This window comes from Gadus macrocephalus, chromosome 16 (assembly GCF_031168955.1).
Source record: "Gadus macrocephalus chromosome 16, ASM3116895v1".
In the NCBI taxonomy this organism is placed as follows: domain Eukaryota; kingdom Metazoa; phylum Chordata; class Actinopteri; order Gadiformes; family Gadidae; genus Gadus; species Gadus macrocephalus.
In genome coordinates this window covers 18,363,708-18,376,613 of record NC_082397.1, presented here as the reverse complement: position 1 = coordinate 18,376,613, position 12,906 = coordinate 18,363,708, and the positions used below count along the sequence as shown (strand labels likewise).

Genomic DNA, 12,906 nt, shown 5'->3' with positions numbered 1-12,906 from the left:
TAAGTCATCTGTAGAGTTATGTGTTCTCGACTGGAAGCAACACATTCAGTATGCAGAACAGGCTTATTCTGATGTGTAACATGTACTTTCAGTAGTTTTAAAACATCCTCTCTCTCCATCTCTCTTTCTCTGCTTTAATTTCTGTTAATTGTCCCTTGAGTTGTCATCTCTCGGCTGCTGTTATCACACCCTACCACTTTTATATGAGATGGCGGAGGAAGCTAATAAAACTATCTTTCCCTGTCTTACATACGCAATCATCCCTGCACACACGCCACTACCTCCAGATCAGTCCTGATTGGTGGACTGATTAGTTATAGATCTGCTCTCTGATTGGTGTTGCACAAATAGGGAGGGACTCAATACTGTGATGCAGCAGAAAAGACTGATTGGATGACTATAGCCTCACAAATCAGACTCAAGGTTCAAATCTAAAGTCTGAGCTCAAATGTGGGGGAACAGGGCATTTCAGTCTCTTCACTTTGTATGTGTTTCGACGAATCATGTTGCTGGAGGCAGGGATCTGTAAGTGCATCATAACTTACTCGGCCAGCAGTCTTGAACAAGTGTAAAGGCTTCAAATCAACACTGTGTGGAGTGGTGACTGGAAATACACATAATGAACCCTTCTGAGAGCTTCATCCACTGAATCGAATTTGTTTTCTTCTGTAGAATAACTCAGAAAGAAACAGGATACAGGGCGTAACCTTGCAGCTTGCATTTCCTGCCCAGGCTCCTTGCCTAATCAAAGATTAGGATGACTAAAACCCTAATCTCCATCGACCTAACTTTACTACGGCTCTGTCGTCCACTGCTTCCCCCCTGCTGTAATATTCCCAATATCCGGTCTCGGCGACTGTATTTGCTATAAGAAATATAGCTAACACAGCCTAATGGTCATCTATTAACCCGGCACAATACATGGCTTGTTTCAAAGACCCTCTGTAAAGGCTTGATAATATATAACATGCAGTGTTTTTCAAAGAGGAATATTAGGCGTATTATACGTAAGAAACGTCTTCTCTCACAGATTCTCATGTACCTAATCATAAATAGAACTTCAAGCATAGGCCCTGATAAATATCCTTTATCTGGTTTGTATGTGTGTGTGTGTGTGTGTGTGTGTGTATGTATGTTCGTGTGTGTAGGTCTTTCGGTGTGTGAGCAGTGGGAGGATGGACGTGGATGGGAGCATGTATGATAAATGGTTTTCATTTGGTCCAGGAAAATTATCATTTGCTCCAGGAAACTCTTTACTTACACCTGCTTTATCTCTGCTCAGGAGGACAGTATGTGTTGTGTGTGTGTGTGTGTGTGTGTGTGTGTGTGTGTGTGTGTGTGTGTGTGTGTGTGTGTGTGTGTGTGTGTGTGTGTGTGTGTGTGCGCATGTGTGTTGTGTGTGCATGTGTGTTTTGTGTGCATGTGTGCGTGTGTGTGTGTGTGTGTGTGTGTTTTGTGTGCGTGTGTTTTTTGTGTGTGTGTGTGTGTGTGTGTGTGTGTGTGTGTGTGTGTGTGTGTGTGTGTGTGTGTGTGTGTGTGTGTGTGTGTTTTGTGTGCGTGCGTGAGAGAGAGAGAGCTTGAAACTCCTCATCAACGGCAAGAAAAGATAAGTCGGAGGTGCATGAAGAGTGTAAGTATATCGAGGTAAAATATAGTGAATTCGATTATTTTAAGATTTGTCATATTTCCCATGACAAAGCTTGGGTATTAATGCATGAATGTAGCCTCATCAAATTAAGAGTATAAATTCCCATTAAGACACAGTTAACAAAAAGCTTATCAGGACATTCCATCTGATAGTTTCATGGAAATAGTTCAACAATTTACCTCATATGTGGTTTGGGTAGACCAACCTAGCCCAGCAACCAGGCTATACATGAACGTATATGGCTGGCCAAAAGGGTCACCCAACTACGCCTCATTGTAGACATCTATTGATTCATTAAACATATTTCTCATTATGCTCTCAAAACGTTGAGAGTTTTGATAGCGTTTTCACGCTGTTGTATTTGATTACCCCGTAAAATGAGTTGTTCTACTCGCTAAAAACCCCAACTTTCTTTCCTCAAATCTAAACAAGCGTTTTTAGTGCCAACAAAATGCTTTGAGGTTTTCCCACATTCAAATGAGCTCCTGCTCATGACTTTATCAGCCAGGAATAATGAACCTTCTTCCCCTTGTCAGCGATAACCAAAGTCAGACCACAACAGTCCCTTTCTCATCTTTCCATTGTTCACTGCTCTGGGTGGTGAATCCATGTTCATTACAGTAACAAACTGTAGCCTAAACATTATTTTCACGTAGATTACCATGTTTTTTTAGTATGGATCCATACAGTTAAAGTGTGTTATTGAGAGCCGACAGCTTTTCATATTGGTGTTCAGTGTGGCTGTTTTATCAATAGGCAACATTCATTTATGTTGTGTTTATTCGAAAATGGCAGTCTGCAGAATCATGCACACAGCTAACATCCAACTATGTCAGGCAGTGTGTGTATGTGTGTGTGTGTATGTGGTTGAGTGATTGACTGAGTGTGTGGTGTGGTGTGTTGTTAAGTGCTAGAGCCCTCAGGTGGTGACAGGAGATCTTTAGGGAGAGTAGAGGGCAGGAATTAAGGGAACAAGGAGGCAGAGAGAGGCGGAGAGGCAGAGAGAGACAGTGACAAATGGCATTCAGCAGTGAGAAATAGAAGAAATGTGTGGCTTTTCACACACACACACACACACACACACACACACACACACACACACACACACACACACACACACACACACACACACACACACAAATGTCATGGCCTTGTTGGGGCGGTGTGAATTAAATAAGGTTTGTGGTTCCAGTGATCAGCCTGCCATACTGCGATGAATGCATGCGATGAATCCACTTAAATAAATGAACACCCACAAGGACGTACAAATACTGGAACAGATCTAGAGAGACAGCTCAGCATGGATGACTCACACAAACACGCACACTTTCGTAGCGTCTACATTGGGGAATAGCCATCACATTAAGCACAATAAAATGTTTCGTTCACATACAACACAGATTAGCCCACAGAACCAACAGATTCCCCCTCTCGCTGTCAGAGAGGCTCTGATAGTGATGAATATCCCTGATCGGTTTTCACTGCCGCACATGTGCACACAAAAGTAGAACAAACAAATGCATACATAAACAAACACACACAAACAAACAAAGACTATACTCAATTTACTGTTCCCTCTCTCTCTCTCTCTCTCTCTCTCTCTCTCTCTCTCTCTCTCTCTCTCTCTCTCTCTCTCTCTCTCTCTCTCTCTCTCTCTCTCTCTCCTACAGATACAGACACTCACTTATGAATGCACATATTACACACTCATTACCCATTTACAGCCATAGGCAAAAACATATCCACATAAATGGGAGAGTGATACTTTTTCCAACTTCTCCATTGTGTCCATGTCCATTGTCTTATCTGTTCTGTAAATTCTCTCTTTTTCCAGTCCAATCCCATCTCATTACACCCCTCTCCCTTCACCTCGCTCTCCTTACGCTCTCACATGCACACAATAACACAAACCAGGGCACGCATCTGTAAACCCTGACACAGAGTGTACCACACTGATCGTTGCTAGAGAGTTACATCAGTACCGCCACCAACACACGCATATGCACACACACACAAACACAAACAGGAAAGAAGTACAGATCATTCAAAAACAAATCTGCCAGTTGCACATTTCCTTTCAGGACGGTCACACAAACACGGCGGGTCACATTTCAAAAAGCACACGTACACACACACACACGTACACACACACACACACACACACACACACACACACACACACACACACACACACACACACACACACACACACACACACACACACACACACACACACACACACACACACACACACACACAGCGTCAGTGTGAGGTAATATAAATGAGCAGTATGTCATACAGCATCTCCAGACAATTTCCGCTCGCAATCTGGGGCAGCAATCAGCTCTGTAATTGGACCCATAAGTAAGACTCCAATTGCCCGTTTCAGATGAGGGAGGACATCAATGACAAGGCTCAAAATGGCTGAACTCTGCACGGACCTGGAGATACTTTTTGGGGTTATCTCTAAGCCTCCGATGGAACAATACTAACACTCATCTCGGCTCCAGCAGTCCTACTATTGAAACCAGGAATGCAACGGGTGAAGTTAAGTCTGGTTTTCTGTTTTGTTGCGAAGATACACTACCAACGAAAACTCATTTTCGACAGTGGATGAAGCTTTAAGGGGTGGAATTTAATGTGACACTGACGAGCCAAGCCCACAATACTGTCGGTTGTCTGTGCGTGGATCAGGATAGCTTGGTTATTTTGGCCATAGGACCTTCGACAAACCTGACTGATTGGAGAACGTCATAGTATAATTGAAAAAAATAAGAAACATGTAACACTAACATGCAACTATGCTTGTGTCCTGCCTTCTATTTGTTTTTCTTTCAATTGGCAAACAAATGCTCATGCTTCCAATCCTATTGTCTTATTAAACCCTAAACAAGTTTCAATACCAACCAGACACAGTGAGCCAATGCAATGAAACAAAGTGAAACACGCAATGTCAGAAATTATTAAACTAAATTGAATATTCTGCGAGTGGTGGATTGAAACTAAAGGAACATTTGGGGATTTTTTTCGACCTGGAAAAAAATCAATAACACAATACTAAACAGGCCGTGATCAGGCGAGAAGTAGAGAAACAAGTTTTATATCTCTGTAGCGGTCCTTTCCATCATTTAAGAATGTAATCTGAGGCCGTCAGTGGCAAAAACAAGCAATTTTTCAAATATAATCTGCATTTGGCCCTTTGACGCAAAAAGTATAAGAACAACAGGTTAAAAACCAGGTTTAAAAACAGGTAAAAAACTTTAACCTCTCAAACCAGTTTAAAAACCAGGTTAAAAAACTGAAAAAAGTTTGCTTGGGTAGTTGTAGGTTTTTGTAGTTGTAGTTTGTTGGAACGTATTTTTTTAAAACAAAGAAGTGACTTATACGCTGATTTTATGAACCAAAATTTACACAGCAGATATTTTCTGGATCGGTTTATTTGTAGATTTTCAAAACACAAAGACTTCAAAGAAAAGATCTGCACCGTTTTAAGTGATTCGCATTTATGTGATAAAATATACAATTCCTAAGGCCATCACGATGTAAATCCCTTAAGCTCACATATAAGAAGGTTTGCCAGTAAAAGATAACCGTGTGAAGATATAAACATTGGCATCACTTCATAACTGACGAAAAATCTAGGAAGACCGTTTTCCACAATGTGCTCTCAGTCCTTGAACGATAATTCAAAAGCCATATTCTACAATCCTCTGCGTCTAAATTAATTGGTTGCAAAATAAAAGATGCCTTGTTTTCTAAGTATGTCAGAAAGTTCAGGGTTTTACTAAAGCTTGAATCTGCATTATCTCCAATTAGTCACAGACGCTGACTCAACCATCAGTTGATCGAGAACGCAGCGCAGTCAGGGCCCCAAGGTACATTGTACTAGTTCAAAGAATTTCATTTTGTCTTGTCTAAAACTTTACACTCTGTCAAGTTGGAGCGGCTCTCAGCTGGATTTCAAACACTATTTTATGCATTTTGGGTTTGAGAGTTGTAGAGGGGGGGGGGGTGGGCTTGTTATCACCATGTTTACTTACGACCCACGCCAATTTTGTTAAACTATTTTATTACCGTTGTTGTGTATGAGCATTATAATGAGCGATGTTGTAAATGAAATGGGCCACACACCCTAGTGATTTACTATAGTGGTGTCTGAGAATCCTAACCCTCTCTCGGCCGAGGACATTAAAATACATTGCTGCTCAGACTGAGCTTCACCATACATATGGATGTATAGGGTTGTTGTGGGCAAAGAAAATGTAAGAACTAATTATAGTGCAATGTGCAAGTGCAAATTCAAAGGCCCATTATGCATACAGTTTTTATATAGTTTAGTGTCGGCCAAACTTCCACATCTGTCCACCTCAAGGAAAATGTATTAGTTACAAGCGCAGCTCCACAGAGTACAATTTTAATATAAAAAGTCGTCTATCAGGCCCAACCTGTCTTGGGAGTGTCTTGCCTGGAGAGATCTTGGGCTATTGCTTGCATTTGGTACCGGCCGTTCAGAAACACATTATGGATTATTCAAAAACAAAAAGAATGGACGAAGATTCTGCCGATCTCAGCTTGCCTCTTCTCAAAGACGTTTCTAGCCTTACAATTACAATTCAACGAAAAGTCTAAAGTAAAAGTTGATGATTTTGCTTCTTAAAATGCGGATTATAGAAAATGCAGCCAGATTTTTGGGAAATATATATATATATTTTTACCAGCTTTGTTAATTGGGTTTCATTTACTCAAGCAAATTATGTCCTTTTCTTAATCTAATGGTTATTATAACAGGAAAATGCTAGAATTCTGTCAAACAAGGCAACACAGGACCATTGCCTTTACTGCATGTGATCATGCCTACTGTTGTGCGTAGTCAGCCCCAAAAGGCCCGTTCTCAGCTGGGATAATCCCTGGTTTGTGTGTGTGGTAGGAGCATGGCTACTGTGTGTATGTGTCCCAGTGTCACTTTGTGGTCGGCTGGTCTTAATGGGGCTCATGTGAAGAATGTCCTAACATCAGCAAGTTGTCAAACAACACCTTCGACCCTGGTTGACCAGAGAATGTTGAAAGAGTTTCAGAAAAACAGGATCAATGATTAGTGGTATGGAGGTTAAGCCAAACCATTGAAAACAAAACAGGTTGATTTACTATTACCGTAGCTTACACAACTTGTATCATCATTTGTCCCATTATGTGTCCTATGTTTTGACCACTGATACTGATGGACACGTCTCAATTTCATTCCAGCAGACAAATGACTGGGGTATTACAACTGTGTGCTCAGGGCTACATCAATTATGGAGGTAATTTGGACAGTTCAAGAAACTTTTCATGGTTGTAATTGACTTTGTTGAGGAGTTGAGGTCAGAAACCTCATCCTGCCGCATAATTAACTCACAATTGGTCACGCAAGGACCATAGCGAACAACCTGTTGTCATCCCTGCTGTTTCGTAGCAAGAAAATGAGCTTATGTAGCTGGTGGTACATAGAAACAAGATGAAGTAATGAAGCTGGGGTTACATGGCAAGAAGATGTCATGCACAAAAATGTTCCATAGCAACAAGATGGTGTAATGTATTGGGGATACATAGCAATAATAATGTCATGTAGCTGCGGAAACTTGCAACGAGACATGCAATGTGCAAGGTTCATAGATAATGGGCATGTGCGTGATGCTAGGAAACAACAAGATAATGCAATTTAGCGCAAGCTAAATTGCATTATCTTGTTGTTATCGTAACATAGCATACCGTAACATAGCAAAAACACAGACATATGCATATTCAAACAGTTATGTGTGGGTCTAAAGATAGATGTTTGAGGGTGTCCATGTAAAAGCATTGTTTGCAGCTATATGTGAGCACATATGTGTGTGTGTGTGTGTGTGTGTGTGTGTGTGTGTGTGTGTGTGTGTGTGTGTGTGTGTGTGTGTGTGTGTGTGTGTGTGTGTGTGTGTGCGCGCGCACGCGTGCGTGTGTGTGCAGGAGTTAACCTGAGAGCTGGTTATTCTCTGGGATGATCTCTCGATGTTGGCTGGCAGGCCGAAGAAAGCTGGCCGGTCGTCCTCTGGCAGATTCTCTATAACGCTGCGGTAATCCTAGGAGAACACACACACACACACACACACACACACACACACACACACACACACACACACACACACACACACACACACACACACACACACACACACACAGTGGAATGATGTAGACATCTTACCACCAAGACACAAATATTTGTTTTTGTGTGAATGTGTACAGTTTTGTGTGGATATTAGATTATGTTCTCTCTTATTGCATCTTATTCACCCCGGGTGGAAAAATAACACTTGAATCACTGAGCCAGTACAACAAGCACACAGCATGTAAAAACGCATGGAGGAAGTAAAGAGAGTAGGTAAATAGAACACCAACAGATGGTCGGTTTCTGTCGACTGTAAAGAGATGCTACAGAGTTCTCAGATAGATACACACGTCAGCAATAACCCAGTCCTCATTCAAAACACTCGGTCAAGTCGGACCGGCTCTTCTGTTACCCTTACTGTGCGTTCACACCAAAAGCTGTAAAGCGTTTTGAGCGATAAACGCCCATTCACTTTCTATTAGACATGAGCGATAAAGCGATAGGAGCGATAATACGCTTGAGCGATAGCTTTAAAGCTGTAAAGCTGTAAATGAGAGTTGAAAACAGCTGAACTCTATGCAAATGAGCTAGTAGCGTTTTCGTCTGTAAATGACCACCAGCCAATCGGAATATAGATGTCTCTCGCCGGCGTGGGTCCCAGTAAACATACGCGAGAACTTTAGTTCCTAGTTCCTACCACACATTTGTACCTTGATCATGGTGCGTGAGAGAATAACTGTGGCTATTGAAGGGCATCGTATCTGTTCGCGATTGCAAGCCAACGTGGTCTTATTATAACCCGATCTATAACTAAAAAACACATCGAAAGAATAAAGCATCCAGCAGAGTGATTTCAACAATGTATGAGGGCATATGCAATCCGCATTACGCAACAGGGATGTTCGCACAGTGGAATGCTGATGGAAACCAGCGGACAAGGATGGGTGGAGATGTGCGCGCATTTCAGAAGCAGGGAGATACCGCACAAAAATCGATGACTGATTTGCCGTGTGTCTGCCTGGCACAAATGCTCCCGTTGAGCGGACCTTTTCCATAATAAACAATAACACACACACACACACACACACACACACACACACACACACACACACACACACACACACACACACACACACACACACACACACACACACACACACACACACGATAGCGATGAACTAAGCTATAATCTAGCATATAAGCAATCGCTCCATTAATTAGTTATTCAGTGTTGCATGTATTTATGCTTATCATTCTTTTTCTATTGACCAAACTTATGACCATCTGGTGTTTTTGTGGCTCGGCATCAGCAGCAGCACTTGCCTCAACTACGAGCGTGCAGGCAAAAAGCGCGGCTCCTTTAAATGGAAAAGCAAAATCGCAAGAGCGATATGAGCTGTAAATATTTTTGACAGCGTTGCGTTTTGAGCTATTCAGCGATTTTGCATCTTTTACAGCTTTTGGTGTGAACGTACAGTTAGGCATGTACATCTACGCCCCTATGGCATAGCATTCAAATCAGTGTCATTTTTGTGTGGATGTATATCTGCTGGACATACTATAACTACCTTTATTTTATTATTGCATCTTTTTATATTCCAGAGGCTGCTGTAACAAGTGAATTTCTCATGTATGGGATGAAATAAAGTTATCATCTTATCTCTGTTATTAATGAGCCAGTGAACCCACTGTTTCAGCTTGAATTTGAACACTGTAGTGTTACACTGTGTATATGTGTCAAGGAAGCCTAACCCTCTTGCCCAGACATTGGATACATCCCTGCATGTCCAGAAGCTCCAGCCTCTTTTGGACGCTGCGGTCAACCACTCCCCAGACAGAGCTCCACACATGCCGCAACCACCACCGGTGCCCCTTGGTCTTGACATCTGAGTGCCTCGCAAAAGGCCCTCAGACGTCACGAACAGAACGCCACCTTTGTTTGCAGCAGAGTGGAACGCGTGGAACACAGTGTTTCGGGGAGAACGCCAAAAAATGTAATTTTAGCAACGTTATTTATAGGTTGTTTATTTCAGCAACAGTGATAAAATAGCATTACTATTTTGACAATTATATAAGACAAATTACCAAACCATTAACAAAACTGGTATGGGATCACTGGCTCTTTAATGTATTGGGGACTTACTAATGGCGGAAGCAGGCTTCTGCAAATGTACTTCAGAGCACTGCAGAATGGGGCCCTGAAGGTAAGTCCGATTGGTCGACATGCACAGTCCTCAAAACATCGTTAGAAAGTGCACATCAGCATTATATGTGTGTGCCAATGCTGATTTGATGAATGGGATGCTGTCTTTTTGTGATTTTATCATATCTTTTAGCATGTGTTCATATATCATTCAGGACACTTCCTGAGTGAATGATACTTTACGTGGGGATATTGCTTCCCTCGCCCATGGTCTGAATGCAAATGGAGTCAAGCTTACCCCCTGTGTACCTTTGTGCATTAGCATTAGTCTCTTGTGATACCTGAGCGACGCACCCAGCTGATAGAGTTGCAGCGTTATAATGCTAATTTCAAGGTGCCAGATGCCTAATTTTAATGACTGTGCCCAATCTCGTTGGGGTTTCATTGCTAACTATTTAACAAGAGGTGATCATTTGAGGTGCTTGCTCGTAATAATCAATTTAACAGCCTCTCACATCTGCTAGGGCTGCTTCTCACAGGCCTCTCAAAAGGTCATTGGCTAATAGGCCAATTGAGATAATGGGAAATAAAGTACCGACGCAGAAGAAGTAGTTTTTTTTTTTTTTCGTTTCGCACTAACTAACTGGATGCAATTGGATAAGCCTACAACCAATCATAGCAAAGAAACGTGTGACGCAGCATTGAGCGATGAAAAACATCTTTCTTCTAAAACCAAAGCTTAACGTGCAGTCGTTTGGTCTTCTTTTAGTGAAAATATACCGTCCAGTTTATTTAATACAGTCTCGATACCGTAATCAACAGATTGTCCTACATCCGCGGCAACTATTTTTGTTGTTGTTGAAAACGCCTCTACAGCACTGCTCGGCACTGTTATCGTATTTAATCCGCCTCATATATTAGATAAACGGCTGTGATTGGTCAGTCTAGCTCGTACCGGGCACAAAACATTTTGTAGGGAGGGGGGCCAGATTTATTTGCAGATCAAATGAAACACGAGCTTGCGAGATACTTCTTGTTACCAGGCTATATTCTGTGTACCACATACACATTGTACTTTTTCGTGTTGATTGCAAATTTTTCCCAAGAGTTTAAACATTACTCGTCATTGTATACGTAACATTTTTTAAAGTGACCTACACATACAACTCTAGCACTGCAATAAGCAGGTGGTCAGAACATCATGCCACCTACAGGCAGTAATCACGTATTACACCTACCAGGATGGAGCAGGAGGTTGGCAGGCTGATCTGAGCCGGGAAGACTTTTTCCCCTCCCCTCCTCGTTCCTGCTGAGGAGGAGGAGGAGGAGGAAAGGAGGCGCGCCGAGAAGAACTGCTCCAGGTAGGAGCGCAGGATGCGGAGGTCTGAGGGATTGTCGATCCGTCCCCCGTAGATGGCGCTCTCCAGAAGACCGTGGACAAACTCCCACTGGAAGGTCTTACCGCCTACCACACACACACACACAGACACACAGACACACACACACACACACACAAGCATGTAAGAACTAATCTATAACTCCATCAGTGGTACACATGGCGAAGGCCAGATCAAGGCCCACGTGTGATCACGGACAGGGAGATTAGAAAGCGATAGCTGATCAAAGCCCAGGGCGTGTTTAAGGATGGCTGAGCAGAGCGCTCCATAGGGGCCACCCCGCTGTCTCCATACCGTCAAAGAGCCTGTCGATGATCTCATAAGCAGCCCGCAGGTCCGACAGGGAGAACTCGTAGAACTTGGTCCAGCCCTGGAAGGAGGAGGAGGAGCAGGGAGGGAGTCAGTGCACGTAGTATGAAACAATGAAACAACATGCCACAATCCCTTGTCAACTACAAATGAAATCATTATTAAAAAAAACAACCCAAATAAAAATGGATTTGTACTATAAAACATCATCAATCCTCAAACATGCACATAGAGTGCCATGTTTTGTCCCAATTTAAGCTTGATGAAATAGTAACTGCAAGGATACTCTGCCCGTATTTCTTAAGAGATGCAATTTACCAACCTGACAGAGAACAGATGGAACCAATCAGTGCAATGAACTCGGCCCTTGTGTGTTTGTGTGTGGGTGTGCGTGTGTAATACCCTAAACTCTGCCTTTCATTTAACATGCTAATCTACTGAGACTTATCAATGTCAATGAATGGTCTCAAGGCCTAATTGGACTGGATATAAGAAGCATTTCTTGATGTACAATTTTAATAATGCGGTCGTTGGACTGGTGCTTGCAGATTTGTCTTTGTGTGTTTTCTTGTGTGTTTGTGCCTCGCACAAGAGGGAATTGGTATTTGTTCCTTTGGACATTTTAATCAAACAGACACTAAACATAAAAAAAACATACAATCTCTTTGTTGTGCCTAATAGCGATATTTATACATGCTACCTGATCTAATGAATCGGGGAATACAGGTTGATGTTGTGTGATCATTATAGGTGTGGTGTGTAAACTACAACTTTAATATATACTCTACATGGACTTGGCAGAAATGAAATATAATATTCATTTTTTTTATTACATTTTTAATTGTTTTTTTAATTAGTGTATAATCCAATGAATATCAATTGCTGGGTTTTCGTTACCTTAGAAAGAGCCCTTCATATGTACATAGGGAGGGAGGGCAATGTTCTTACAGTAGCCGAGAAACTACAAGTGGCTCTTGGGAGGCCGCAGTACAAGTACAAATGGGCTCGTAGCAACGCCGGCTAAGTAGATGAATGAGGAGTCTGCCTAGTGTATGAAAAGCGCTATATAAATAAAGTTGCCTTGCATTGAATGCCGTTTATTGCTTCGGATGCAAAAAGAGAACTGTATGTTGAAAAACGTAATAGGCCATTAAGAAGACCTACCTTGTAGGTCTTCTTAATGGCCTATGTGAGGTCTACATGGTGTCCGTCTTTAACGGAGAACGTGCTAATTGTATGCCGGCTGGCCGGGGGTGAGGCAATACTTTGGTGCTGTAATTAAAGGCAC

The 12,906-nt window shown here is 42.1% G+C and overlaps 1 protein-coding gene across 3 annotated transcripts in view; it reads right to left on the bottom strand.

Annotated features, from left to right (window-relative positions):
• dync2h1 (dynein cytoplasmic 2 heavy chain 1) overlaps nucleotides 1–12,906 on the bottom strand; it is a 126,475-nt gene that overhangs the window by 14,859 nt on the left and 98,710 nt on the right. For all 3 annotated transcript variants that reach the window (XM_060075382.1, XM_060075384.1, XM_060075383.1), the window contains 3 exons: nucleotides 11,604–11,679; nucleotides 11,151–11,377; nucleotides 7,639–7,743 (listed from right to left, as the gene is read on the bottom strand). In XM_060075382.1, the coding sequence (XP_059931365.1) occupies nucleotides 7,639–7,743; nucleotides 11,151–11,377; nucleotides 11,604–11,679 (408 nt within the window). The remainder of the gene's footprint in view (nucleotides 1–7,638; nucleotides 7,744–11,150; nucleotides 11,378–11,603; nucleotides 11,680–12,906) is intronic.